General features: G+C 40.2%; 3 protein-coding genes across 4 annotated transcripts in view; 2 read left to right on the forward strand and 1 right to left on the reverse strand.

Moving 5' to 3' along the window:
- Window positions 1-7,569, reverse strand: part of LOC145214501 (uncharacterized) — a 39,020-nt gene extending 31,451 nt beyond the window's left edge. The window contains exons 1-11 of one of the 2 annotated variants that reach the window (XM_080083042.1): window positions 7,384-7,569; window positions 7,195-7,310; window positions 6,646-6,726; window positions 6,383-6,539; window positions 6,120-6,212; window positions 5,730-5,933; window positions 5,304-5,481; window positions 4,922-5,068; window positions 1,861-1,893; window positions 1,659-1,784; window positions 393-1,120 (exon numbers count right to left, since the gene is read on the reverse strand). In XM_080083042.1, the coding sequence (XP_079939168.1) occupies window positions 393-1,120; window positions 1,659-1,784; window positions 1,861-1,893; window positions 4,922-5,068; window positions 5,304-5,481; window positions 5,730-5,933; window positions 6,120-6,212; window positions 6,383-6,539; window positions 6,646-6,726; window positions 7,195-7,310 (1,863 nt within the window). In that variant the 5' untranslated portion in view covers window positions 7,384-7,569. The remainder of the gene's footprint in view (window positions 1-392; window positions 1,121-1,658; window positions 1,785-1,860; window positions 1,894-4,921; window positions 5,069-5,303; window positions 5,482-5,729; window positions 5,934-6,119; window positions 6,213-6,382; window positions 6,540-6,645; window positions 6,727-7,194; window positions 7,311-7,383) is intronic. The other variant, XM_080083043.1, reaches the window with a different exon arrangement.
- A 2,391-nt stretch (window positions 7,570-9,960) lies between these two features.
- LOC145213965 (protein ANKUB1-like) lies at window positions 9,961-13,085 on the forward strand. The gene is made up of 6 exons (XM_080082380.1): window positions 9,961-10,218; window positions 10,298-10,458; window positions 10,829-11,096; window positions 11,203-11,327; window positions 11,436-11,633; window positions 11,773-13,085. The coding sequence occupies exons 1-6, from the start codon at window positions 10,062-10,064 to the stop codon at window positions 12,970-12,972; spliced, it is 2,109 nt and encodes a 702-aa protein (XP_079938506.1). The 5' UTR covers window positions 9,961-10,061; the 3' UTR covers window positions 12,973-13,085.
- Window positions 13,086-14,032: 947 nt separating this feature from the next.
- Window positions 14,033-26,910, forward strand: LOC145213877 (uncharacterized). The gene is made up of 18 exons (XM_080082285.1): window positions 14,033-14,368; window positions 14,711-14,858; window positions 15,144-15,265; window positions 15,875-15,978; window positions 16,499-16,667; window positions 17,124-17,431; window positions 17,743-17,858; window positions 17,922-18,037; window positions 18,385-18,522; window positions 18,591-18,727; window positions 19,423-20,946; window positions 21,289-23,221; window positions 23,583-23,723; window positions 23,834-24,077; window positions 24,171-24,278; window positions 24,467-24,561; window positions 24,661-24,915; window positions 25,356-26,910. Exons 1-18 carry the CDS (start codon window positions 14,132-14,134, stop codon window positions 26,250-26,252), a joined length of 6,792 nt encoding a protein of 2,263 aa, XP_079938411.1. The 5' UTR covers window positions 14,033-14,131; the 3' UTR covers window positions 26,253-26,910.
- The last annotated feature ends 61 nt before the right edge of the window (window positions 26,911-26,971 follow it).

Consider the following 26,971-nt stretch of genomic DNA (forward strand, 5'->3'; position numbering starts at 1 on the left):
AGATGGACATACCTGCTATAAAACTTTCCTATTTGAAATGTATTTTATTTTTAAAACTTCCACATAATTTTGCAATAGCCACAATGCGATTGTTACTTTGCTCATGTAAAAAGATTTACACGGATCTTTACAAGTGCTACGTTATGTTTTTAAAAGCGTTCTTTCGTGGTTAGACAGTGTTCGCAACGCCTTTGCAACAGTTCATAAAAATGCATGGAAACCTTAACTGGTAATTAATAAACAAACCAGTACCTTATAGATCTGTTCACGTTCTCTGTTATGTTTTTAAAACCGTTCTTACACATATGTCCATCGATAGTGTACCCAACGCCTATTGCATTTCACAAAATGCATAGAAATCTTTAGCAGGTAATTGTTAAACAAATCAGTACCTTAGGACTCCGCATCATACTCATCGGCTTTGGTGGGATTGGCGGGGGCGACATAACAGATGACAGTTTTGTAGAACGAGCAGGTTTCTTTGGTCGGTTGCCAGGAGGTGATTTATTACTGGGCGTACCAAGATCCGAATCCAACGAAGCTTGTTTAACGAGAGAAGTTGTGCTTTGTGCATGCGTGGCCTGATACGCGAGTTTTGATTCCGTACTTTTGCTAGAACCAATAGACAAAGGCGATACGTGCTGGTCAAAGCTATGAATGCGACGGGTTCGCGAGAATGCTGAACTGCGAGATTGACTTGGTAAAAACACGTCGTCTTCAGTTTTTAAACGCTCTCTGGTAAAGTTTTTGCGAACTGGAGGAGCCGTAGTGTTGCTGGTCGTCTCCGCTTCAGTGTTAGCGTTTTTGTCATTTTTTCGCGACGGAGAAGTGGGGAGTGAGAGATGAGGAGAGGAGGGCAGGGAAGAGGAGCTCCTCCGGATGTGATCCCATTGTTTGGAGTGAGTGGGAGAAACTGGAAACATGTTCGACGATGGGTGATGTTGTCGGAACTGGGCAGCAGGCGTCGAGTTGTTGAGATCAGGGATGAGGAAGGATCCTGATGGGGAGCGGGATCTGGAGGACGGAAGACGAGGAAGAGATTTGGAGCTCCGGGCTGATGCGCTTCGTCGCAACATGATCCCTTTTCCGATGCTGCTCCGACCCCAACTTCCTCCAAAACCTACAGTAAAGGCAGCAAATTGAAAACTTTGAACTATTGGTTTCTAACACAACTGTTCAGTTTGAAGTACATTCTGGGCAGGTTTACTTGCCATTCATCAAAATTATACCTTTTTTTGAAGTTCCGGCTGCTAATATGGGAAATGTTAAGTTGGTAAACCACACTGGACTGAAACAATGAACTAGAAAAATTTGCTACAGAAAACAATACGACGAAAACTTGTGCAGTTTCTTATGCATAATGTAGCAGGTGCAAAAAATTGTTTGTATGTGCAAAAAAATTTTGTACCTATTTGCTTTTGTTTTGTTTGTGACTTGCGATTACATGTCACAAAGTATTATACTGTCCAGACATGACAGTCAATAATTTTAAATAGTTGCTCCAGAGCTATGCTTGTGGTTAAACACAGCCGGGTTAACAATTCGAAGTGGAACTATTTTTAACACAAACGAGTGCACTCATGACTCCAGGTTGTACCACAAGTGGTGAAATACAAAAAAACTGCCGATGAAATAAATTTCGTTCAAACTGCACAAACCGAGGCCCTTGGACGTGCTTTCAGTAGCAGTGGGTGGGGAAGCTTCAGACGAGGTTCGAGCGGTTGCAAGGTAATGTTCCTCGACAGTTACTCGGGGGACGGATGCGATCGAAGGCGCTGACGGGTCTGTAGATCAATAAACCGACAACGTAAATTGCTTTTGCAGTGACAAGGGGGAGTAGGGCAAAGAACAGACACTCACCGAATACATTCCTCGTGCCTGATTCCAGAAAAGCTGAATAGAACAAGGGAGTTTGATTAAACTTCGATCGGTTTGGGCTGTTTCAAAGACACCGCTATGTTTTACACCATTTACAAAAGCACATGCCACATGCAGGATTATACACATCGAAGAACAAGCACAACACAATTAGCTACAAAGATTGAAAAAGACAGCAAAACAGTAGCTGTAAATGTTTAATGGATAGCGCTTTGACAAATAATCAATCAACTTCCTTATTCTAGGCCGTTCAGCAAAATTCAACGAATTAAAAACCATAAAAATATAACCACCAAGGGGCTAATTTTCAACAAGAAAAAATAAAAAGCATGCAGATACAGACAGTACGAAATTGCAAATTAGCAGTAAACGATTCAAACAAAGCTTACTACCGACAATATTTTGAGCTCTAGTGTGATGATTATTAATGTTACCCAACAATCAAGAAATCCTAAATTCCCAATTGTTTCCCTTCTGTGCCAGTAATTGATGCGTAACACCTCGAGTGTACTAAATCACGAAGCAAACCACGTCACTAGTCGGTGGCCGGCGTGTTAATTGATCGCGAAAACCGGCGGGATTAAATTAAGTCGAGATAAGGCGGTGCGTCCGTAAGTGAAATTGATCGACACTTCGACTTGCAAAATCGAATCTATGTATTGATTGACAAAATGCAGCAATCGAGTAACGTGTTGATGAAAATGATTATTCGCAATAATCAATGAGGGAACCGTACTGTATAGTTTAATTCACAAAACAACGTTAACAATTAAACCAGGACTCCGAAAAGTGCTTCTCATTAACTTGAGAAGAAATGCCACAGTTCATGTTGCTGTTTTATTTCAAGGATATTTGTATTTATCAACTTTGCAATGGTGCGAAATCAAGGGAAATATAACAAAACAGCAGAGTTTTTTGCGTATATTGCATCCAAATATAGTCCAGGGAATGATAACAAATATGTAATGCAATATGTGGTTCTAAAACGCTTTGAAAATATTGCCTGGGGTGCATGTTTCTTATCAGGTATCGTCCAACAGACCGCTCTGGAGAAAATAGATACCACGGGAGGTTTGCTCAAAACACTGGGCGGGTATTTTCTCAATACAGGAGTCTACGTTGTGAAACGTTTCATTTTACGTTGTCAATTGACAAATCAAACAAGAAGCGAGATAGCACATCAGTCCCAACTACAACTTTGTGGATTTGTGTTAGTTTATTGTGAAAATGACGTCAACAGGTTATCGCCGTGACGTCATCGCAAATTGCCAAGAATCGATAAGAACAATTATAAACTTTACGCGATACACATTACCCCTATGCTACAGCACACAAACGCATGTAAACATTCAAAACGAGCTTCCCTAATAGAGCAAAGCTACTGGTGCCTCGGGATTGGGGTTTAACTGGGATGCCAGGAAACAATGGAGCGTATTTTCACTCCAACAAAAACGCTTGCTGGTTCAACCGAAAAGTAATAGCCACAGCCCGTAGCTATCTTCAGAGCAAACATAGGTCCTGCTTCGAACTGGCAAATATTTGCTGTCAGTGGTGGAGCATCGACAAAGCGAACTCGGCTGCAAACTGAGTTTTTCTACAGGGATACTCGGCGATTTGTTTCAATGTACGCTTTTTGATTGCGTTGCTTACATAACCTTAAGATGAGGTTTACATTGAGTAGGTTTATGGGCGGGAGCAAATTGCGCGCAAACATTAAGGGCAAAAAGTTAAGTGGTATCGCGGCAATCTACAGAGACGGGTTCAAAGCAAAATTTTGAACAACTTGACACTCAACATTGTAGGCACGTACCAAAAACTAAAATCTCACGGGATTTTTTAAACTATCTGTATTGAACTGTTCCAGATATTTTCAACTCTAACACTTGGGGTATTAATTTGTATCAATAGGAAAATAACGGCCCAAATGAACGTAAAAAGCGAAATGCTTTATTATTTTTTATGTAAAATAAAGCATGTCACTTTTGACGTCTATTTGGGCCGTTATTTCCCTCATTAAACCTATAAACAGATCGGTATATAGTGTTTCAAAGATGGTTCAATTTCTTATGATTAAAATCAGCTCGCTCTTGCGCACTACATTATAGGTTACAGGCCATCCAGACAACATGTGTATCATCAGTCGAACTAAATCACTGATAAACGTCATAGCAGGAGTGCCCAGTGACGGGTCAAGACTAGTAGCTCCTATTAACCATTTGTAGCAGACAAAAATCAGGGGTAGACGGTGGGAAGCAGCTGCGTAAGCCAGGCTTGAACTTTCTATGATACTCGGGCGAGCGATGAGACGTCGTCAGCCTACTTGGCGCGTCTTAAATCATCGCCACTTTACGCAAGCACACGTGGCCAATCAATATTTCATGAACTAGCAAGACAGTGGTCGTCAAATTTCAATCAATTCTATGGGACCTGAAGTTAAGACAGTGATTTGGCTTGAAAATCTACATGGATTACCACACATCCTGTAGTAACACTGTGCAAAAAAACCTAAACAGTGGCTTTTGAAGCCTTTGCGTCTTAAATTAGAAATGACATGCGATTGTGTGTTAGTATAATTCAATATGGACGAATATGTCGGCACATTCCGCACATTCCTTTTGTGCGTTAGATCGGACACGGGGTTTACACCACAAGCCATCTGCGGCGCGGAAAATGAAAGCCATGGAAATGATTCTGTCGGCGACAAAGACGTCGCAAATCCGCTGCGCTTATACAGACTTTCGAGAGTCACGAATCGCGATTGTGTTGTTGTCATTGTGGGCACTTGGTTCAGGCCGTGCCGCGCCAGGCGTAAACGAGAGCTAGAACAGGCGTTTTATCTCACAAAACGTCAGCTGTGGGCGTCTTGCTAGTGCCTATTTAAGTCAATAAAGGAAATCATCCGAAATGAGAACGACTTCCGCTATAACCATTCCATTGGTTAGTACATTTGTTAGTGCTGACACCAAACGCTTGAATAAATGCATGCAACAGCATGGCCACGATGTTATATTACAGTGAAATGAGAAACCCAACGGTAATTCACCTTTCTGCATGTCGATATAAGTGTGGGGGGATTCGGGGGTAACCGGGCCTGGCATGAAGCTGCGCAAAGACGCAGATGAGATCGAGTTGGCGCTGGGATTTGGCTCTGGACTCAGAGGTTCATAATCCTCGCCGTCCTGCAGACGTGCTGTGTGTGGGCGTGCAAATTAAACCACAGTGCACAAAATAATACAAGCAAAACAAATTAAACGTGAAATATCAGTGAACTTATCAATTAAGTCCTGTAGGAAAACCAAAACGTGTGCAAGTCCACTTTAAAAGTTTGACAGTGGTACATAATTAAGAGAAAAGCTCTCATTGCATGACTAAGTCTAACAAATTGTCCACTGTTGATTGAAAGATGAAATAAATCTGATACTCACAAAGAATGAGTTGTGAGATTTCACGGGATGTTTGAGTGTTCAGTTGTTTTACTAATTCCATGGCAGTTCTGTTTTTGGGGTCAAGTGTATGGGGGTTGGCTCCCCTGCTTAGAAGTAACTTAACAACCTCACGTTTTCCAAAGAGTGCTGCTTCATGCAATGCAGAGCCATTTTCTCCCTTTAAGGAAACAAAGCAGTACTATTGAATAACAGAAAGAAACAATTCTCTATTTTGGCAATATACTAAGCATCATATTATTTTGTAAGTAAAAGTTTTTTTTCTGTTTAATAAAGCACAAGTGATTAAGTAAGTATATTTTTGGCTCTTTAAGCGGTGGGTGAATAACCCTGACGTCACCTTATTAGTCAACCCGATTAAAAATAGGTGAAAATCAAAGAAACAAAACATCACATACAAACACTTACTGTTCGGTTTATATCAGCACCATGAGCCAGTAACATTTCAACCACTTCTTTGTGGCCATTGCGGGATGCAAGATGAAGAGGAGTAAAACACTCGGGTGAACGAGAAAGTAATGATGGCTGAAATTGTAACAACAGACGTACTACATCCATCCGGCCATACTGGGAAGCCAGATCCAAAGGTGATTCATCGCGAATATTGCGTACCTGAAAAAAGAAAACACATAGATAACCTTCATCATCATATTTATTTACAGTTACGGTTATTATGTGCAATTAAACACAGGGCAAGCAACTGGCGGATGCCGAAGGGACCATATACGTCATCAAGTGTGCCACACATGATCACAAAAGGGTAACATAGAGAAAAAAACAGTTGGAAACACACATTACCAGAGGGTCAGCTGCATTTTGAAGCAGTATTTTCACAGTTATGGTGTGACCATGCTGAGCAGCACAGTGTAATGCAGTTTCTTTGTCTCCATTCTAAAACAGAAATCAGTCAATATTAATCATGAAACTATTACACTTGGCAATTAAGTGTAGTGTTAAAATTTTAAAATTAACTGCACATCGCCACAGAAAATAAACATTAACTATTTATGAAAGAGATGACTTCATCCATGTACAGTTTCCTTATATCATGACAGCTGCACCTGTTCATTAATTCTTGCAACGCTTGGTCCATGTGTAAGTAGATACCTAACAATATCTGCATTTCCACTCCAGGCAGCAAGATGCAGAGGAAAGTTGCCTTTCACGTCACACACATTTGTTGAGGCAGAATTTTGCAAAAGATTTCTGACAACCAAACTACAAAAAGGCCATGGTTATGTTTGTGATAAACACATTGAAAAAGTACCCATATCAAAACCACATAAAGAATAGTTGAACAAAAACACATTTAAAAAGTTCTTACTCATGGCCGTTTAAAGCAGAATGGTGCAATGGAGTATATCCAGATTGGTCCTGGCAGTTGACATTTGGTCCCACTTTTATCCTGAACAAAATCAGCAGTTATGCTTCCAAAGCAAACATGGGCAAATTATTGATATGTAGGTCTAAAGCAAACAAAACTGGAGCAAAATACGGATCCAAAGCCACATTTGTATTTCTAATCAAGCCAATTGTTTAAGCTTTAGCATTGTTTAAAAAGAAGCTATGTAGTCTATTTAAAAGTTAGCATGATAAGTATTAAACTTTTAAGCCACAAATATGAGTAAAATACTATTGAAGTAAAAGTGCAAAGCAAAATGATATATAACAATAACAACTGTTAGCATCTATGTCAAATCTGTTTTCAACAAATTGGTAGTTTAAAAGTTTTAGGTTTCAAATAATCACAATCAACTTAAAATTTGGATATTCTATCCCTGGTTCCAAATGGAAAATGTTTCAATACAATTAAGTTGGTTGATTTTCTGTTTAATAACAATTGTGACGAAATCAAAAATAAATTAGATCTTACCCAAAGCTGGCTACAAATGTACGAGTTGTTGACTTTGCCTTTGGTGACAGTAATCTCTCAATTATGGCTAAATTTCCTGTCCGAGCTGCTTCCAGAAGTTCCTGATCTTTACCCATCTTACAAGGCAAAAAGTAAAGTGAACTTTTGCACATTTCACAAGATTAATGTCAGAAAAAAATATATGTGTACCTTGTTGTTGTGGTTAGAGCTGTGAGACCAAGTTTTTAGTGAACCAGGTCACACACTGGCCATTTGTTTGAACTTTTAAGTCTCCAGACATGCAGTTTCCTTTATATTTACCAGGTAAAATTCCTAAACCTCATTGTGTGTTTTTAGTTTAACATGGTCTGATCTGCAAGGAACGAGTCTTTAAATCATCTTTGTATTAGAAATAATACGCATTAAAAAACTTGTTTAGCTCTGAAAATGAAACAAAAAACAACAACTTCGTTTGACACTTGACAGATGGATACAAAACGCTAAATAACAAGCACAAGATTAATGAGGCATATACAACAGTTTGACCAACAACAAAAATGTGCTTGTATTTTGTCTAACAACTGAACTGATACCGAAATAAATGTGGCGAGTGCGAGCCAATAATATTCAAATGAACCTATCTCAGTACAATCGCAAATATGTTAGACTAACAGGGAAAGCATCTTGCAAAGATACATTAGGCCATTGTGCAGTGATGCCAGTCACTTCACCACACATTATTCAAAACGTATCTACGAAAAATTCAAGCAAACCTAGCTCCGAAGTCCGAAACAACAGGAAGACAAATTGTTTTCTGTCCCAACACAAACATCCCATGAGCGAACCCTGAAATTTTCAGCTCGTTTTATTTCTATGTCCACGAAAAAACATGGGTGCAACAAAAACAGCATTTAACCACTTACAAACGCTGTTGATGACAATCTCCAGGTATATCATACGCCCTTTTGGGAGTGCATGTCCATTTTTGGAGATATGTTCTTTTTATCATGCAGGAACTTGTTCTCAGACAACATTTGAAAATGTTTCGAAATCCTCCTCATTACAATCATTTTCGGCTTTAATATAATTAAAAGAATTTTAAAACAATTTAAATGCACCACCAAGTGAAATTAATGACAGTTTTGTTTATTAAAACTAAAAGATAGATAGCTCAATTGAAACTGGACGATTTCAACTCACTGCTCGAAATTCGACATATATTTGATAAAAGGTAGATATTTTATTTATTTCAAACTTTGGGGAAAGCTTTTCCGCAAGTGTCATTTTTATGAATAGCTTTAGCTCTTTATGAACTATAGTCTATATACCGTGATATTTTCATAGATCATTTGATAATTGTGGTCGCTTTTCGCATCAATAAATGCAGTGAAGCCACGAGTTTGATGTTTAACAAAACAAGGTGACTCGCATTGTAGAAAGTTTACGAATCATCCGCTAATTGTTTAGACAAGCAAAATGAGAACATTTTCTCCCTATAGGAAACATTGTCGCTTTTATAGACTCTTAATTTCTGACGAAGGGAAACAGACGTTTTATCACAAACACATTTTTTCGTATGTTAATGTTTTTGGTATGAAAACGGAATCTATAATTTACTATCATTTTGTTAAATGATTTACGATCCTATATTTAAGAACTTTTTGCACGCTTTTAGGTGTTTAGAAAAAATACGATTTTGCTTTTTCTGACAAAGAAAAATGCGAGTTTTTGCTTGAGCCATCCCACGTAAAAATGATTGTCGGCGGCGTTGCTCCTTTCAAAGTTTCGCGAAGGTGCCTATTCACAGTTGTGTACACAAGGTTGTAGGCTGTCGTGTCGCACTAGCGCATCGCAGTGACTCAGTTAATCATTAAAATTCCATCAAAAAGTTGTTTGCTTCCAATGAAAATCTCCTTGACTACAGGCAACGCGAAGATTAGGAGCGCCACAGATAGCTATTAAACGTCAGGTAGTCTCTTTTACGTCGCGTTTTATGGGATTATTGGCTAATAATAATTTATTGCAATTTTGTCCAGACGTGTTCCTATGCTATTCGCAAGGTGCGTACTTATTGGGCACAGGTAGACAAAATGTGTCTCACTTGTTTAGTTATAGAACGTAGGTGGGATGGAACTTTGACGTCATAATAGACGACCCGTGGTGAAGGACGCTGTGGCGTTTTCGAGTAAACCAATCTGTCACAGTTTTATTGCATTTACCAATTGCTTGTCGATAACGTCGCTTGTTGAATGACAGAGGTTTGTGGCTTAACCACAGTCCCATACCTTTCCTGCCGGAGCACAAAAGATAGTTGTTGTTAACTGAGTTAAATTTCGATGCGTCACTTCGGGCCCAAGCCGCTGTTTATCGGGTCAACGTTGATCCGAGATCGATTTTCAATGTACAGTAACAACAATAATAGCGATATGGTTTTTGCGTTACCAAAGAACCGAGATTTTTGTCAAGATAATTGCCACCCTGTGGACGATGAAAAGTAGATAGATTTGCTTTGTCAGAAATCAGGGATGTGTGAACAGCAAGCTGACTCTGTTTTGTGCAGCGCTAGCATTGGTTACGGCAACTTTACAAATATGTGGTTTCGGAAGCACGTTTTACGTTTTATGAGAGCTGTTTGCTTGTGCACCGCAGTATTGACTTTGCTGCTTTAATTTATGTTTCAAAGTTCAGTAGGCTACTAGGCACAAGTTATTATTAAAATACTGATTGCACAGGGGCGTGACACCAATCACTTTAAAAATCAGTTGGCTGTGCTGCTTAAATTTGGCTTTGAAAGTTTAGTGCCAGAAAAGTTACTATTAAATTTAAAATAGTAACTGTGCAGGAGCGTATACATAACATAACTATAGTTTAAAATCTGAGATGAAAACATGAGAATCACAGTAGTTTTCGAAGACACTCGGTTGCCCCTTGACGTGCGTCCTGATGACAAAGTTAAGACCGTCAAGAACATGGTCAATAAAAAGCTGCTGGTGGATACTATGGACGACAAGCGAGTGGGAAGTTATCTTGAGCTAAGATTTGCAGGTAACGCACTAAATGATTAGACGGTGGATATGCTTGTTTTCGGCATTACAAAGGAACTTACGTTGAGTGCCTTTAACAGGTGCAGCACTGCAGAACGATTGGGTACTTCAAGATCTCTCGGTCATTTCGGGTTCTGTCATAAAATGCGCCATCAAAACGATTCAAAAGCCAAAACTTCAAGTGTTCTCAAATTACAACGGGGAAACATTGTCACTGACTGAAGACATAGATCCACTTGTGGTATGTTGTCACGAATATACCAAACTTTTATATTCCATAAGATGAACAACTAACAATGGAAAATATTTCCCAGTAACAAAATCATGAGATAAATATCGTGAAATATACATTTCGCTTAATTGGCATATTCAGTTCATTATTCAAATAGAATCTCCGATTCTGTTCAGATCAAAAACTCTCGGTGCCATAAAATAAATTTTTGGTTTGGATTAAAAAATATATATCCAACAACAAACTAACACAATATGGTCTATATGCCAACCTCATATGGTCAATATGGTCTATATACCAACCTCATATGGTCAATATGGTCTATATACCAACCTCATATGGTCAATATGGTCTATATACCAAATTTGTTTGCTTGCAGATGCAAGTTGGTGAGTTGAGGTCAATTCTCTCGAAAAAATTGGGAATTCCCGTGTCAGTATTTCGCTTGTCACGCAATAAATCCGAAAGTAGGCAGTTAACTTTGACGGGGGCAAAGAATGTTACTGTTAACACTGGAAATCTGAAGAATACGAGGACTGAAATGTATGACAACAATACGTTGGACTATTATGGAATTGAAATCGGCAGCACAGTGAGACTTGATGTATGGGACGGTTGGAAAGAGTTAATTTTGTCCGCAGTGGCAGGTTAGTTGTCATCTCCATAAATTATATTCGCAACAAATAGATGTCGGTTCTTACGAATGCGGGTATTGGTAATTTTTTTTCGGAAATTTCATTTTTATCGTTGCAGGACATGAGAAATCAGTCCAAAGATATTTATCATGGGACAGAGAAGTCCGGATATTTCAGTATCGAGTCCTTTTGTACATCGCAGCTCATTACGGCCACATGGGACTTTCCACTAGTATGATGCGGGTACGATGCAAACCTAAATCTTGTTGTCAGTATCGCATCTAATTGCTGATAGAAATGTATGTGATAAATGTCACAATCACAGTAGATAACTTTCAAAATGCTTTTTAGCACGGAGCGAAGCCACAGGAACCTGTTGGAACGTATCCGGCAAGAAAATGGTGCATGGAAAGCGAACACAAAGAAACAATAAAGTGCCCAGTGCATGTTGCCTGCATTCGTGGGCATTTGCCCATTCTACGCCTGTTTGTTCGTAGCAGTCCTTTGTGCTTTGTTGTGTTGGACGAACAAGGCAGAACTCCAATACAAGTGAGTTGTAGAGTTTTTACAGTATTTTAACAAGTTTCTTCACAAGATATATAGCAGTTTTTTGCACAAACCACAATTTTTAATTTATGTCCAATAAGGGGTTTTGTATGCCATAATTCATCAGCTAGACGTGTTGTAGATAACCCTTCGATACCGCCATCGCGACTGCTTTGAGTTCCTCATCGTACGACAATGGGGCAGAAAAATGGCCAAGGACTTTTCAATATCGGTCATCGTGTATTGTCGTATCCTTCAATGGAGTGAGCGGGCAAAGGCAACTGCTCTGCTGAAATATGGAACCGACAAGTCGACATACAGAGGCAAGCCTCCGAAAGCGGGCGCCCTAGTTGGCGCCGGGGTCTTGATCGATGGGTTTTCCAAAGTGCCGGCCAACTCCTTGGCGTTTGATGAAATGCCAAAACCGGCACTCTCGCCAGACCGCGTTTTGCCTGCTATTACAATGGCCAAACGTAAACTGAGGTCATTTCGCCAGCAACGTCAAACGTCCGTCGCTCGACGAGTCTCGACATCATCCGCGACCAGTAGCAGAAATAGATTAAGTTCTGCCAGAACTGCCGCCTCTGTGCGGTCGTCGATATCACGCACCAACAGTGTGGCATCGGGTCTTGTTCCACTCCAAAGCGATTTTTCGCACGACCGTGAAATGCTTAGTAGCGGCAACCAACGACAAGCGATCCGACGAAGAAATTCCATCCTTAAAAACGGCAAGTCAAATGTCACCAAAAACAGCTCATCAAACGAAAGCATATTGGTCGAAGAGTCGCAACTTAAACTTATCAGCGGCAAAGATGTTGATGAGAAGTCTGTTATTGGCGATTTGCGTGGAATTTCGAAGTCGACAACGAATGGTCTACACAGAAAGGATTCGCGGATCTCGTTTAACCCGGAGAGTTTCGTTAATGCAAAAACACCGACTACAAATAACGACCCCCAAACGTCGTTCAGCTACACTCCCTATAGCTCTCTGAGGTCTTTACAGCCAGCTGTGAAACGAAAAAGGGCACTGCCTGCAATCAAACCTAAAGTAGCCGAAAGTGCAATCCCATTGCCAGCCAAAAGTCTTGAGTGTCAGTTAAAGCCATTTTTCTACTGGTCTCCCTTCGAGAGTTTGGAAAATCCGGTGGACGAGACACTACGCAAGTTCGAATCCTACCGTGGCACGGAAGCACGTCAGCATGCAGTCCAATGTCTGGCAGTTACCAGCGAATTCACCGAAAAGCGATGGCTACAGCAATTGCAGCTCGCTGTAAGTTTGACGCGCCGAGGTGTTAAAAAGAGGCGAGGTCAAGAAGCATCTACTGTTCCAACCCTGGGGTGAAAGACATTTTGCTTACCCGTAATCTTTGTGACGCACGTTTAGCTGTACATTGTCGTTGACAGTAACGATTTATTTTTGGAAAAATATACATCACACTGAAGCAGTTTTGTCCAAGAAAGGTGTAATCTACAAATAATCACGGGCTGTGGCTACGTATTTTTACAATGCCAAGCAATATCCCATATCAAACCAAACGGGCTTAGTTTGATGAAAACCAAAGTTTCTCAACGCTTATTTTGTTTTTAATTAACCTGAAATCCACAGTTAAGGTGTTTAAACATTAAACACCTCCCAAGCCGAACCAAAGAAGGTCAAGGTTCAGCGGTTTAATATCACTTAAAACGTTCATGATTTGTATTGGAAACGACCACAACATATATAGGATATTTGTTTCACTCCTGTCGTGGGTTCGAATCCCACCGCAGGCTAGATTTTTCTAGCCTACGCCTTGCCATATGGTGGTGAATGCTTGGTGACCGGCTGATTCGGTATAGCGCCTTCAATGGCCCTGGCGAACTGTGATTTAAATTCTGAGTATTTAGGAAGCTGCTGGAAGCTGTAAAAAATAGTTGCAAAAGTTGCAAAAACTTGCCCTAGTGATTACACAGTTCTGCTGGCTGTGTAAATGGCGGAATTTATGCTAGCGGCAAAGTTTTATTATCATTTCTATGTAATTTAACTTGTTTAAATCGAATGTAATGTATTAATTGATTGGCTTTTATCACAGATTTATACTTTTGTGGTCAAAAATGCAGACGATTTTTTAAAAAGAAATTGTGATTTATTACTGTGCAAAGACACCACCTTGTGACGCAAAGATTACTGTCCTCAGCAACCAATGAAGCGTCAACATTGTTTGTTTATGTAGGTTTTTTCGAAGTTCTTGTAAAATCAAGTGTTGGTCACCTACGTACGACTTTTATATATCTAATTATAGTCAACAATTTAGCATTTTGACAGAAATACAACTATGTACGGGACAAATAATTGTTGTGTATTATTTCGTTATTATTATTTTTTACTGTTTCTTATTGATAATTATTGTTTGCTATTACTTGGTTTATATTATTACAGTCATTACATAGTCTTGGTCCTAATTGCGATTGTGACCTTTGGCGCATCAGGTTAACAATGAATTGGGATCAAAAATGCATGTGAGATGCCAGTAAGCAAAGGCAAAGTGTCATTTTCAACCATTGTCAATGAAGCTGACATTGCATGTAATAGTGGGAAATATTTACAAGCCGAAAGCTTGTACTCTGCTGCAATTCAAGTGCAACCGCACAACTGTGCTGTGTATGGAAGTAGGTCTGCTGCAAGAGTCTTTTTAAAAAAGTTCAATGAAGCCCTACAAGATGCAGAGTATGCCATCGAACTTGATCCCACATATTCAAAGGTATTAAGTTTGTCTGTATCACAAAAAATACATTTTTTGTATGTCTGTGTATGACACTGTGTGAAAAGGGCACTCTTGGTAATGGATGTGCATCTTTATTCTTTGTTGTTCGTATTAAGGTTAAAAACAATAGTTTTTGCTTAGGTTGCCAATAGGATAGCTTAAAATGCTTTGCCTAATATGTAAAAAAAATTAAACAATCCTGCAATGTTCAATCATGTTCTCCACAAGATTGCAGAGATACAACAGTTTTGTAGAAATAATTAATCTTAAGAACTGGATGCTTTCAAATATGAATCTAGAACACTTTATTTTGAATATTTAGCAAGCGAAATTTTCCAGGGTTTCTTTCGATTGGGAGTTGCACTTCAACATGTAGGGAAATCATTTAAGGCCCTTGTGGCCTTTGCAAAAGCTATGGCACTTGATGCTAAGAATCCCATTTTTCTGAATGTACTCACTGAAACCGCACTAAACTCATCACTTAAAGGTAAGGGAATATTAAATATTTGTGTGCAGTGTTTTTTTACCGAAACGGTCCCCCAAATTTCTCCAGCGGTTTCCCAAAATTTGCCAGTAGCCTAATAAATAATTCGTTTAAGCAAATATGGCTATTTTTTGTTATTTAAATGAAACACTTGCGGTCTCTTAAAACTACTTAGCGGTCACCCAAACCAAACCTTAAAAAAAAAACTGTTTGTGTCCAAAACAAACTTGTTTAATTTAGAATTGCCTGTTGTTAGTTGTAATTTTGAAAATTGCCATTCTTTTTCAGCATCATTACAGCCTGTTTTGCTTCAACTGAAAGGGATGAATTTAGAAAGCAATCCATTTGTCATTACATCTGTAATTGGCCAAGATTTGCTGGCCCACAACGCCACAAGTGAAGCTGTTGATGTATGTAGTATGTTATAGTGTTCAGTTTGTTCAAATTATTTGTCTGTCCTGGATTTATATGTCAATGCAAAAAGACAACAAACCTGTCTTCAACAGGTCTTAAATCACTACCAAGTCTTTGTGCTTCAATAAAACTCTATATTTTAACAATTCACATTCCTTTGAGATTTGGCCAGTTAAACTGAATATATTTTGATCTTATTCTGGTTGGTCACTTACACTTTGGGTCTTGTTTCATTTCAGCCAAAACCAAATCTCGCTCAAAGGAAGCTACAAATGTTGTGGAATATTAAAATATTAGTACTTTCCTAATTATGACCTGTATATATATATAATTAAAACACTTATACACAGTAAGCATGTCATATTTTTAGATTTCATTACTTTAGCATCATTTAGGTGATGTAATGGCAGTTATTTGCACTATCTGGTTTTGTGGAAACCAAGATGCAGAACGCCTTTAATTGATTTTTATTGTTGGGCAATTGTGATTGATGAATGAATGCTTTAAATGGCATGTTTACGACTGTGTAAAGCTGATACTTTCACAAAGTCCGTGTTTGTATTTGATTCCTGTTTCAACCAGTCATGAATCTTTTGTTGTTAAAGGTTTTGGAATGTGCCCTTTCAATTGGTACTTATAGCCTGAAATTGAAAGGATCGGTCTACTCTGCACTCGGTAGTGCTCTTTGGTCAATGGACCACTATGAGAGGTATTTATCTATTTTAGGCTTTATAGTTTTTGGCATTATTTCACCTTTTATTCTTTAAAGTGGACTCTTGTGACACTTAGCTACATTTGTGCACATGCAGCATACTTTGATTGCCACAACTACAAAATTATTGTAGCACTTAAAAGTGTCACTGCTTGCATTGTAAAACTACTTGGTTTTTCTCCAGAGTCAAACATAAGCAATATTCATTGCACTGTTTACCTTCTACATTTTGTGCCATGAAGTTAAATTATACCAGAACATCGATAACCCTACGAAGTTTAATAAAAACACGTAATAAATATAGCTTTTTTTAAATATTTATTTTATTTACTGCAGACTAAAAAATGTTAACACAGTTTGAATTATTTAGCAACTGCCCTAGTTCACTGCTGCATTTGTAGAAAAATTCCAAGCATATTTCTTTTCCTTTGCAAACATTCCAGGATCATGTTGTCATTACATCAACTTGTATTGACTATCTTTTGTAACACACCAACTCTTTCACATATTTGCACAGAGCTTTGGTATACATGAAAGAAGATCTTGTAGTTTCCCAACAACTTTCTGATCCATCTGGTGAATGTCGGGCCCACAGCAATTTGGCAGCAGCACACTTGTTTCAAGGAAGGCTGGAAGAAGCTGCTGCATCATACAAGAGCCAGCTTACACTTGCACAAAAAATTAAGGTTTGTCAAAAAACGGTCTTTTACATTATGGCATATTATCTAGAATGTAATAGTTTGTTGATTTCAAGTACAATTTGTGTTGTTGTTTGAAGCTGTACATCTGTTTATACTTTAAGCTAAGTTGAGTTTATTTTGCTTGGTGAAAAAAGAGAATTACCATGCTGGAAACAGCTGCACAATGTTATGGAGCGCAAAGAAGTAGGGGACACAATTGGTGGGTACTGGGTAATGGCTAAACATACTGCAGCTACACTGTATTATATGCATTTAATTAGATGGATAATTTTGGGGGCTTGCAGATGTATGTTGATTTTCACACAAAACAAGCTGTTCCTAGGTGTAACAACTACTTATACTATGCAAATACTACTATTCACATTCCAATAAAACATATTTGGTTGATACTGTATGAATGCAATTTAGGATTAACTTATGTCATGCCTTCTCTTATTTCAGCACAAACGATTGACTGCAGCTGCATATGGGGGCTTGGGTCTTGTGTGCACTGCACTCGGTGATCACAGAGATGCTGTGCAACATCATTCTCTGGCAGTGGAGATTGCATCACAAACTAAAGACTATTCCCTGAGGTGTCGTGAATTGAACAAAGTGGCCCAGGGTCATTTATTGTTGGGAGATCCTCTTGCTGCTCTTAAATCACAAAAGGAAAGATTAAGGCTAGCTTCAGATCATCTTGCTGATGGTGGAAAAGAAGATATGCAGGCTTATTTTGACATTGCAACAGTTTACAAACAACTAAAAAGGTAGAGTTAATATGTTGAATGAAATGAAAAATTAAGCAGTAAAAATAAAAATTAGTTATCAACAGAAAGCAGGCTTTTGTATGGTTGTACACAATCTTGAGCTATTTATAAGTTTATTGTTAGCTTTATGCCACACCTTTGTAAGTTTTGCGATACTTTTATTGTTGAGTTTTTTGTGTAGATTTTTTTTAGCAGTTTCTTGAGAAGACCTCTCAAATTTTCACTATTTAATGTATAAAAATTCTCAATTTTTACATGCCTTCGAAAAACTGTGTTAAAATTTGGTTTATCAAGCTACATACTGTTTATAGACCCATGGAAGAAATGTCATGTCTGCAAAAAGCGTCAGAAATCAGCAAGAAACTGGGTGATTTGACAAATGAAGGCAAGACACTTATATCACTTGGTTACGCTGCCAGGCATAAAGGTATTTTTTTGCAAATGTATTTGCAGTACAATAGGCTTTTATACACTTTTTACTTACTTTAAGGTGACATGGATGTTGCCAAAAAGACCTACGAGCGTCTACTTGAAATTGCTCTTGAGTCCAAGGATAAGTCGCTTGAAGCACGAGCTTGTGCCAACTTGGGCATTGTTTATCACCAGGTGACGGGAGTTGCGTTGTTTTTGTGATTGTAGAAGAATTTTTATGTTATTTTTTTACGTTTTTACAATGCAATCTTTTGTTTATTTTTTTTCTTCATAACTGCGACCTATCGGAATTGTAAATATATATCATGAAACTCACGGGTAGTAGTAACTAGTGATATACCAGATGTTCTGTTTGCCGTAACATTTCGGTCAATATGCTCCTTGGCCAACGTTTCGGTTTTGGTCCGAACCTTTTGAGGCGGGTTCGGTACATCACTGGTAGTAACCTCACCAATTGCTTTGAAACCACACTTTTGGGTCGCCTTTAAATTTAAACAATGTTGTTTATTCCATTTTCGCAGATGTCTGACTACGAACTGGCCTTAAAACTCCAGGCCAGATGTTTGACCATTGCCAAAAGCACGAGTGACGTCGCAAGTCAAGGAAGAGCTTATGGCAACATGGGAAATGCCTACAGTGCAATGGGACTGTATGAACAGGTTAGGAGTTGGTCAATATCAAACCGATTTAAATCCTTCTTACCTACTTTAACTGTTTCCTTTTGAAGGCTGTAAGTTACCATTCAAGAGAACTAGAGATTTCCACCAAAATCGATGATAAAGAGTCAGAGTGCAGTACACACGGAAATCTTGCCGTGGCGTATCAAGCATTGCAAGTGCAAGATAGGGCTTTACATCATTACAGGTACTGTAGTTGGTTCGTGAATATTGTTATTATTACATACTCAATTTATTAACTACATATAAACTAGCATAGACTAAAGTTGGTTAAAACTAGAGATGTACCGAATATTCGGTTTGCCGAATTTATTCGGCCGAATCGGTCATTTTTGCAAAGATTCGGTTTCGGCCGAATAATTTGTTGCGATTCGGCCGAAACCGAATCTTTTACGAACACAAATTTAAAGCGTTAAACATGTCTTTTCTGCTCATTAAGGCACCACGGAATCTTTCAAAAACCCAAACATAACGAAAATTGCGTCAATGTTTATCTTTTTCAACACATTATCGTTTTTCCCACGGTAGTCAAAAAAATTAGTAATTCATTGGCAGGTTGCCAATCATGCTTGAGGCAGTTTTAAACCCCACAGAACTGAAATCAGGACGAAACACGACTATTCTGCTCTAGTTGCCTGGTAGATGAACATTTTTTCATGTCCAACGCGTAGCGTACGACTTCGCGTGACGTCATAATTGATTCGGTTGATTCGGCCGAATTTATTCGGCAAAACCGCCGAATATTCGGTTTCGGCCGAATCGAAATTTAGCCGATTCGGTACATCACTAGTTAAAACACAGTTACCATAAACCACGACCATTACTTTAGCATTCATTATCGTTTTTAAGTAAACGAACCAAATTTCAACCTTGCGCTTTCAGATGTCAGTATGAATTGGCGAAGCAAATCGGCAACGTTTCAAACCAATCCCGATCGCTCATGAATCTCGGCAACTTCCACAACACAGTCGGTCGTTACCGTGAAGCAATGGAACTATACCACGAATACCTGCAACTCGCCACACAAGAAACGGATAAATCTGGCCAATGTAGAGCCCTATACAACCTTGGTTTTGCCTATTTTTCTCTCAAGCAGTATCCAGAGGCGGTCGAAAGTTATTTGCGAAGTGTGGAGGTCGCAAAAGAATGTCAAGATAAACTTGCCATGGCGAGGGCTTACTGCAACTTGGGTCTCGCCCGCAAAGAGCTCGGGCAACACGAACTAGCGTTCGATTGTCAAAACCTCTTTTTAACGCTTTCTACGGAGCTCAAGAGCACGCGCGGCAAATTCAAAGCTTTGGGCAATTTAGGCGATATTTTTGTCGCGAAACAGGAGCTTAACCAGGCCACAGGTTTTTATCAACAGCAGTTAGCATTAGCTGAGCAAAGCAACGACTCCGTGCTTATTGCCCAAGCTTATGCGTCGCTTGGCACAACTCTTCGAGGCCTTGGACATTTAGAGCAAGCCGCTGAGATCCACACAAGGGAAGTTAACATTTATCGCAACAGCGTTAAAGAATCTAAGGTGGAATACAAAGCTCAAGGTCGACTTGGTGCCACTTTAACGGCCCTGGAACAGTATCGTAGTGCTTTGGTCTGCTATGAGCGTCAATTGGAACTCGCTGTTGCCAGCAAAGACGCAAGTATCACATCGCAAGCGCATTGCAATCTTGCCATCACATACACCAACTTACACGACTTTGAGAACGCAAGAAAACATTTTCAACAACAGGCCGATTGCCTACAAGATATCAAGCACAAATCTGCAAGAACGGAAAAGTGTAAAGCTTTTTGTAATTTAGGCAAATGTTGCGAAGCGCTTGAGTTGTACGACGAGGCAGTAACAAATCATCAGATTGCTTTAGACATTGCTAACGATCTTCGAAGTTTTCCGCTGATGGAGAAATCGCTTAAAGGCCTTGCGAGCACTCACCGACAGCTACATAAAGTCGAGCAAGCCACACAGTTCTGTCAACAGAGATTGGCGGTATGTGAACGAATGGCACAGCCTTCACTAATTGCATCCGCATGCGGCGATCTCGCAGTCCTGCTATCTGAAACCCACAAGCATTTGGAAGCTATAGAACACCTAAAACGACAGATGAAGATAGGTGTTGACGCCAGCGACCAGAGCATCACCGCTGATGCAGCATGTGGAATCGGAAGCGTTTATCAGGCCATGAGGGACTTTGATAATGCAGTGAATTTCCATAAGCTGGACCTGGAGATCTCACAGAAGAGCGACAATCAACCATGCCAGGGCAGAGCTCATGGCAACCTGGCCGCGGTGTATGAGCAAATGGGAAACCATGACGGTGCGATCGCCCATCAGGAACAACATTTGTTCATTGCAAACGAACAAAACGATGAGGTTGCCAAACAGATTGCTCTTTACGGGATCGGCAGGTATGTACAAATTGTGGCTTAATTTACCCTCTGTAGGAGCCAGAACGTCTAAAACCATTGCAATCATTGTGAGCCTATCGTCGAGCTATTTTTTTCGCTGCTTTGCTTGACCATTTTTTGCATTCGTACAAGTTAAATTCTAAAATGAACATAAATTCAAAACTGGGATCAGCCCTGAAGCTTCCATATAGACCAGCGATCACGGCACACTCATATATACATCGATATAACGCCTTCAACGAGCCTGACGACTGCGAATTTAAATTCTGGCAACAAAATATCACACGAAACAAAGCTTGGTTTTGACATACCGAACTAATCATACACTCGTTTTTTTTGCAGAAACACACTTCTTCAAAGCAACGGTGACTATTCCCGGGCTGCTCTTCTCCTCCAGCAAGCAATGTTGCTCCACAACGATTCCACCAGCGTGGACCTCATTGTGAAAACCCGTCATTATCTGGGAATTGCCATGCTTGCTTGTGGCAATCAAATATCAGCTACAGAACATCTGAAAAAGGCTGCAACTCTCGCCGAGGACACATGTTGGCAAATGCTTAGAGACTGGAATCCGCCCGACGATAATCTAAGCGCATATGATACAGAGTTAAACCTGTTTGAGACATTGAACATGTGTTATGCTTCTTTACTGCACGTCTTGGTCAAGACTGGGCGACACGACGAAGCGTTGGAAATAGCTGAGAAACTGAAGTCTTTTACGGCAAAAATTTCCAACGCTGATCGGTCTGAAGTGCTAAAATCTACCACAGTAATGGAAATGAAAGCTTATTGCAAAGAACACAGAACTGTCATGTATTATGCCGCTGTCTGTTCAGGACACTTGTACCGATGGTTAATTACACCAGAAGGTGAATTGCTGCCTACAGAATGCGAACGTATCCTTAACGAAGATGCCACATGTGGCAACGTAATTCAGGCGCTTATTTTGGGTTTACGTCAAACACTGGGAGTTGAAAATGAAGAAATCGAAGAATCGAACTTAGAGGATAAAAACCTTGAAGTTAATTGTCTGAGCTTGTTTTCTAAACTTCTCCAACTGCGAAGAAAATTCCACTGTTACTGCGATCATATTAAAACAAGCCAAGGTTTATTACTGTCTGATAACAACGCCAAGCAGTTTGATCACAAGTCTCCATATTACTCACTTTACGAATTGTTGTTCGGGGGATTTGATACCACTCTGCGCAAGTACATGAACGCTCAATCGCCGACTCCACTTAATCTTGTCATCGATGGCGACCTTATCCTCGTACCTTTCTGCATGATGAAAAAGCGACCAAGCGACCATTTTCTATCCGAAAACTTTCATTTGACCGCTGTTAATTCGTTCCATGACCTGACAACCGCTTCCTTTCATAACGACAACCTTGCAAACTACCAAAGAGGACTGGTAGTAGGCAATCCAACGTTACCTGCATCACTGCTCGATCACGGTTGGATCCCGTCTCAAGCAGCAGACGAAGAGGCGAATCTGATTGGTGGAGTCCTACGGGTCGAGCCAATCACAGGGCGTTCGGCAAACAAGGAGGAAGTCATGGCTAAATGCGAAAGTGCCGAGGTTGTTCATTTTGCCTGCCACGTCACGTGGGGATGCCCTACTGGCGTAGTGTTGTGCAGCTCAACCCAGGACGACTCTGCGATCGGTGAAGTTGACGAGTTCTCTCTCGCAACACCAACTGGCGAGAAAACATCTCCAGTGTGTAAAACGATAGACTTATCAGACCACGTGCTTTCAGATACCGACATCCTGGCTTTAAACTTAAGCAAAGTTAAACTGGTCGTTCTCGGTTCGTCGTACCTATGTAAAACGCAAGGAACCGAAAGTCATATCTCGAAACTTGCTTCGTCGGTAACCAGTCTTACCAGCGCTTTCTCCGTGGCGGGTGCGCGCACTTTGCTATTTTCAATGTGGCCGGTACCAGAGACTGCGTGGAAGTTAATAGCGCAGACGTTCTTTGCAAAGCTGTTGGACGGTATAACCACGTGCGAAGCGCTTGAGGCAGCGATGACAGCACTTCGAGACAGTCAGCAGTTCGGACACCCTTCCTACTGGGCTGGGTTTGTGCTGCTCGGCCCTGCAGCACGATTAAGTGAGATGGACCTTTCCACTATCAACGCGCTGTACTCGGTATTACAAGGCAGTGGTGTACATGCTCAGGGGGTGATCAAACTTATGAACCACTTGATCGGAAAGTCGCTAAAACGGGAAGCAGCAAACGACAACAATAATTCCGTACCCATGTACACTTCACAGGTTAGTGACACAATATTTGTACAAGAAACTGTTGTGCAGTCTGACAACTTACTGCATAATATGATTATGCTCGCAAATACCCATGTGTTGTAACTTTTGTGAGGTTTTAATAGCTGTTATGTTTTGATTAACGCTTGATGTAGCAAAGATTACATGAGCGTAAAATATGTACAAGAAACTGTTGTGCAGTCTGACAAATAACTCACTTCAGCATAAGATTAGGCTTGCATTTTATGCGTTGTAAATTTTGTCAGGTATTAGTAGCTGCTATATTTTGATTAATGCTTCATGTTCCTAAGGTCACTTAAGCGCAAGGTGCTTAGCTGTCCAAGTAATTAAACGTCTTCCTGTTATATGACAGGAAAGCGTAGCAGAGAAGCTACACGATGCTAAGGGTTGGAGGGAACTTTTCTCTGCTTCAGGTTTTGAACTTCGCGCAAGTTCCAACGGTTTACCGCCCGCCATATTTTTTCCACAACCTCATAACAACCATAACCTGGAGGTAGGGATAGACTATTTTGATATTTTGTCTGCAATCGATTGCTGGTAGATTGAAACAACAGCTTTGAAAGCTGTATTGCCGTAGTCTTAAACGTATATTGATTTGCACAGAGTATATCAAGCATGTTGAAGCCATTTCTTGAACTCCCTTCTGAGATATTGACCAGCCTTGGACAGTTGACGTTGTCACCCGGGGTAGCTAATGCATTGCTTAACTGGCTTCGTGCTGCCGTCTTGGCCCCGCTGAAGGAAAGCACAAAACCACTTACGCTACTTAAGCAGATAAATGCCGATCTTCACATCGACCGAAACGTTTGGGAAAGCGACGGATGCAGTCAACTGCTTTCAAACCTTGGTACTTCTTGTGTATATTTTTTTCAAGTTGGGATGAGTTGGATATATCATATACTGGTGATTTATTGTTATTGGGATATTTTGTATACGACAGGCATTCACATGACAACCGTACAAGAAGACACAGTGAACCTTTCAGTAAAACCAAACCTATCACTTGATGTTTTGTCAGCCGTAACTGAAGCGCTTCACATATTGTTCGGTGAGTCCACACAATCAAACCAGTTGTTTTCATGTCGCTAGTATTGTGCAGCAAATGGAGAACTAAAACTAAAACAAGTAGTTGATTTGTAGCACTATAAACATTTTTGTCTTTCAGCTTGGTCCCAAAAGTATTTATTTCAAGTTTAGTTTTTGTGTAAGTGGTTTAGCGTTTTTTTCACATTGTAGGAAGTTACTGTTCACGTGAAGGTGCCGAATTAGCTGGTTATGAACAAACGAACGGCCACGACGAAAAAGATTCGCATGTTGCATACAAACCAAAGGTAAATATAATGCCCAGAAGCCAAGGCAAACTTTGTACAACCTGTTGCTTCCCGTGTTGTACTAAGCGCCTCCATTAACTAACCCCAATTTGATTTCAGGTCGCAAAAGTAATGCCACAGACCTCCAGGCCCTTGAGGCAGCGAATATCTACCACCCGGTTTCCCATCGCAATCGACTTCAATAGTTCGTATCAGTCGATTAGCACCAGTGAAGAAAGTTGGCATCAGCATGACGGCATTGACAACAGCGCCTCACGTGGTGACTGTGGTATCCTCACTCTGGAGGAACCGAAAGTTTTTACCCAAGTACCAAGCGGCACTGGTTTAATCGTGCCCACTCCTGTGATGCCACAGGTATGCAGTGGAGCGTGTTAGCATTTTGGATTTTTCAGTTGTAGTACTGGGGATGGGCTAAAGCAGCAAATGATCTGTTTGGTCGAACACCGAGCATCTTACGCTAGTCACTAGTGCATGGTGCTCTGGCTGGCATGTTCGGTTTACTGTGACGTCACAAACTTTCCTAATTCTACCCTAGTTTTGTAGCTTTCCAAGGTCCCTCACGCCACCAACGGTGTATTATGCTGTACCTGCCCCAAAAGTACATTAAAAGCGTCGATGTTCGGTATTGAGTTCTCAGGTTCTGACTCGGTTCGGCCTATCCCTAGTAACAACCATGTTTTCTCCATGGCGTTTTCTCCCTAAACTGCAGTGTAAATGTTTTTTTCAACTGCAAACTATTGCCTTTCTACCTTCAAAATGTACTAAACAACTTGACAGAATATTTTTTGCTTTAGAAATCTCCGCATGTGAGTCCGACCAAACTTTCATCACCCAGCGCATTTAGTCCGACCCGGAAGTTCCAGCACGCGTCCTCGTTCAACGACATAAACCAAGCATCGTTGCCCTCATTTCTTGCAGTCGCTTCTGATGAACAACGCCGCGAGGTGTCGCCAGTCACCCCAAACTCACCTGGCAAAAGCCCGGGAGTCGGGCACTCAAATGTCGGCGCAATGTTCTACCAAGCTTCGAGAGGTCATGATCCAAAGGTTTGTGTGGTTAACCCAACGCCTGGAGAGCAACAGAAGCAGCCCACTTCGCGTAAGTCTGAAGAAAGATTTATGACGGTCTTCGAGGATATGCTTGTACGTAAATCCTCGCAATCTTCTTCAGGCCGCAAAGGCTCGCTTACAGAATCTGTCAGCTCTATTAACTCTGTAAACAAGATCCAAAAGCCTCCTAAACGTGAAACAGAGCATGGATACAAACCGAGTCGAAGCGCAGCCAGCACTCTCAACTCGTACTCGCCACAGCGGGAGTACAGCGATATTGTGGATCAGCTTTCCCAAGCCCGCATAACACCCGGTTTAACCCAAGACCTCACACACACTCACACCGCGTACCGTATCGTAAACACACCACACAGTGGCGCTAAACAAGCACCAAAAGTGCAAGCTTACAAGGTGGAAACAGTTTTTACTCCGATCTCCACTGAAACATCACTTATAGGGGACCCCAACCGTCTTACTGCCTCTGCGTCGTTTTCTGGTATTGGAAAGCAACAGGGAGGTGCCAAATCGCCAGCGCGGTCGGTGCCATCGGCTTCATCGCCCTCGTCGAGGTCAGACATTTTTCAGCATTTATCGACGATGAGTAAAGATGACAACGCCGATGAGAGAGTCGAATTTGTTTGAGACATTTTTAAGGGAATTTTTTGGAGTGGAACATGCCTGTATGTTAAAATTACACTTTTGATTGCAACAGTATTTTTTACCATATTTTAATCCAGTGTATTTATTTTTAGATATCAAAGCAAAAAGCTTGGTGACCTGCTTACAATATTATCTAAAACCTATTCGTTGGTCATTGCTTTGAGTTTTGTAGCTTGCATTGCGCGTTTTATCATCACATTGCCGTGGTTATCAGTTTGTAGCAACATGCTGTCTACTAACTCCCATATATATCTACCTCTTGTAGGACGTAAATTTAAACCATTGCACTGTGTGGTGCTTCTCCTAAACCTAAGGCTTCATTTTTTCAGACTTAGGTTTTTATTCGGAACTATTTTGTCACTGTGACGACAATTTGAGAAAAGTAAAAATATCACTGTCTGTGTAACGCTATCACGATTTTAGACAATAACCACCTGTAAATGAACAAAGTTTAAATGGGCTTTATTTTTACGTTTGCTGCAATTGCGTTTGTTGCATTGTATTTTCTTGCCTATTAATTTTCGTACTATATTATTTTTTTAATTTTCTCTTTTTCTTATGCTATGAAAATTTGTACACATAAACTTCAGTTTCACTTCAAGTTTTCCGTTTTAAAGAAATATAAATATGTTTTATTGTATGTTGTCAGAAGATGATTTTATGATGAACTTGAATTACCAAATCTAGCAGTGTCAAACTTT

The sequence above is a fragment of the Phallusia mammillata genome, chromosome 2, assembly GCF_965637545.1.
Source record: "Phallusia mammillata chromosome 2, kaPhaMamm4.hap1.1, whole genome shotgun sequence".
Classification (NCBI taxonomy): domain Eukaryota; kingdom Metazoa; phylum Chordata; class Ascidiacea; order Phlebobranchia; family Ascidiidae; genus Phallusia; species Phallusia mammillata.

Coding starts and splice junctions, on each gene's coding strand:
- LOC145213965 (XM_080082380.1), top strand. CDS start 10,062: ATGAGAATCACAGTAGTTTTCGAAGACACTCGGTTGCCCCTTGACGTG. Junction 11,097..11,202: donor AATTTTGTCCGCAGTGGCAG/GTTAGTTGTCAT, acceptor TTATCGTTGCAG/GACATGAGAAATCAGTCCAA. Junction 11,328..11,435: donor TTTCCACTAGTATGATGCGG/GTACGATGCAAA, acceptor AATGCTTTTTAG/CACGGAGCGAAGCCACAGGA.
- LOC145213877 (XM_080082285.1), top strand. CDS start 14,132: ATGCCAGTAAGCAAAGGCAAAGTGTCATTTTCAACCATTGTCAATGAA. Junction 23,724..23,833: donor ATAACAACCATAACCTGGAG/GTAGGGATAGAC, acceptor TGATTTGCACAG/AGTATATCAAGCATGTTGAA. Junction 24,078..24,170: donor TCAACTGCTTTCAAACCTTG/GTACTTCTTGTG, acceptor TGTATACGACAG/GCATTCACATGACAACCGTA.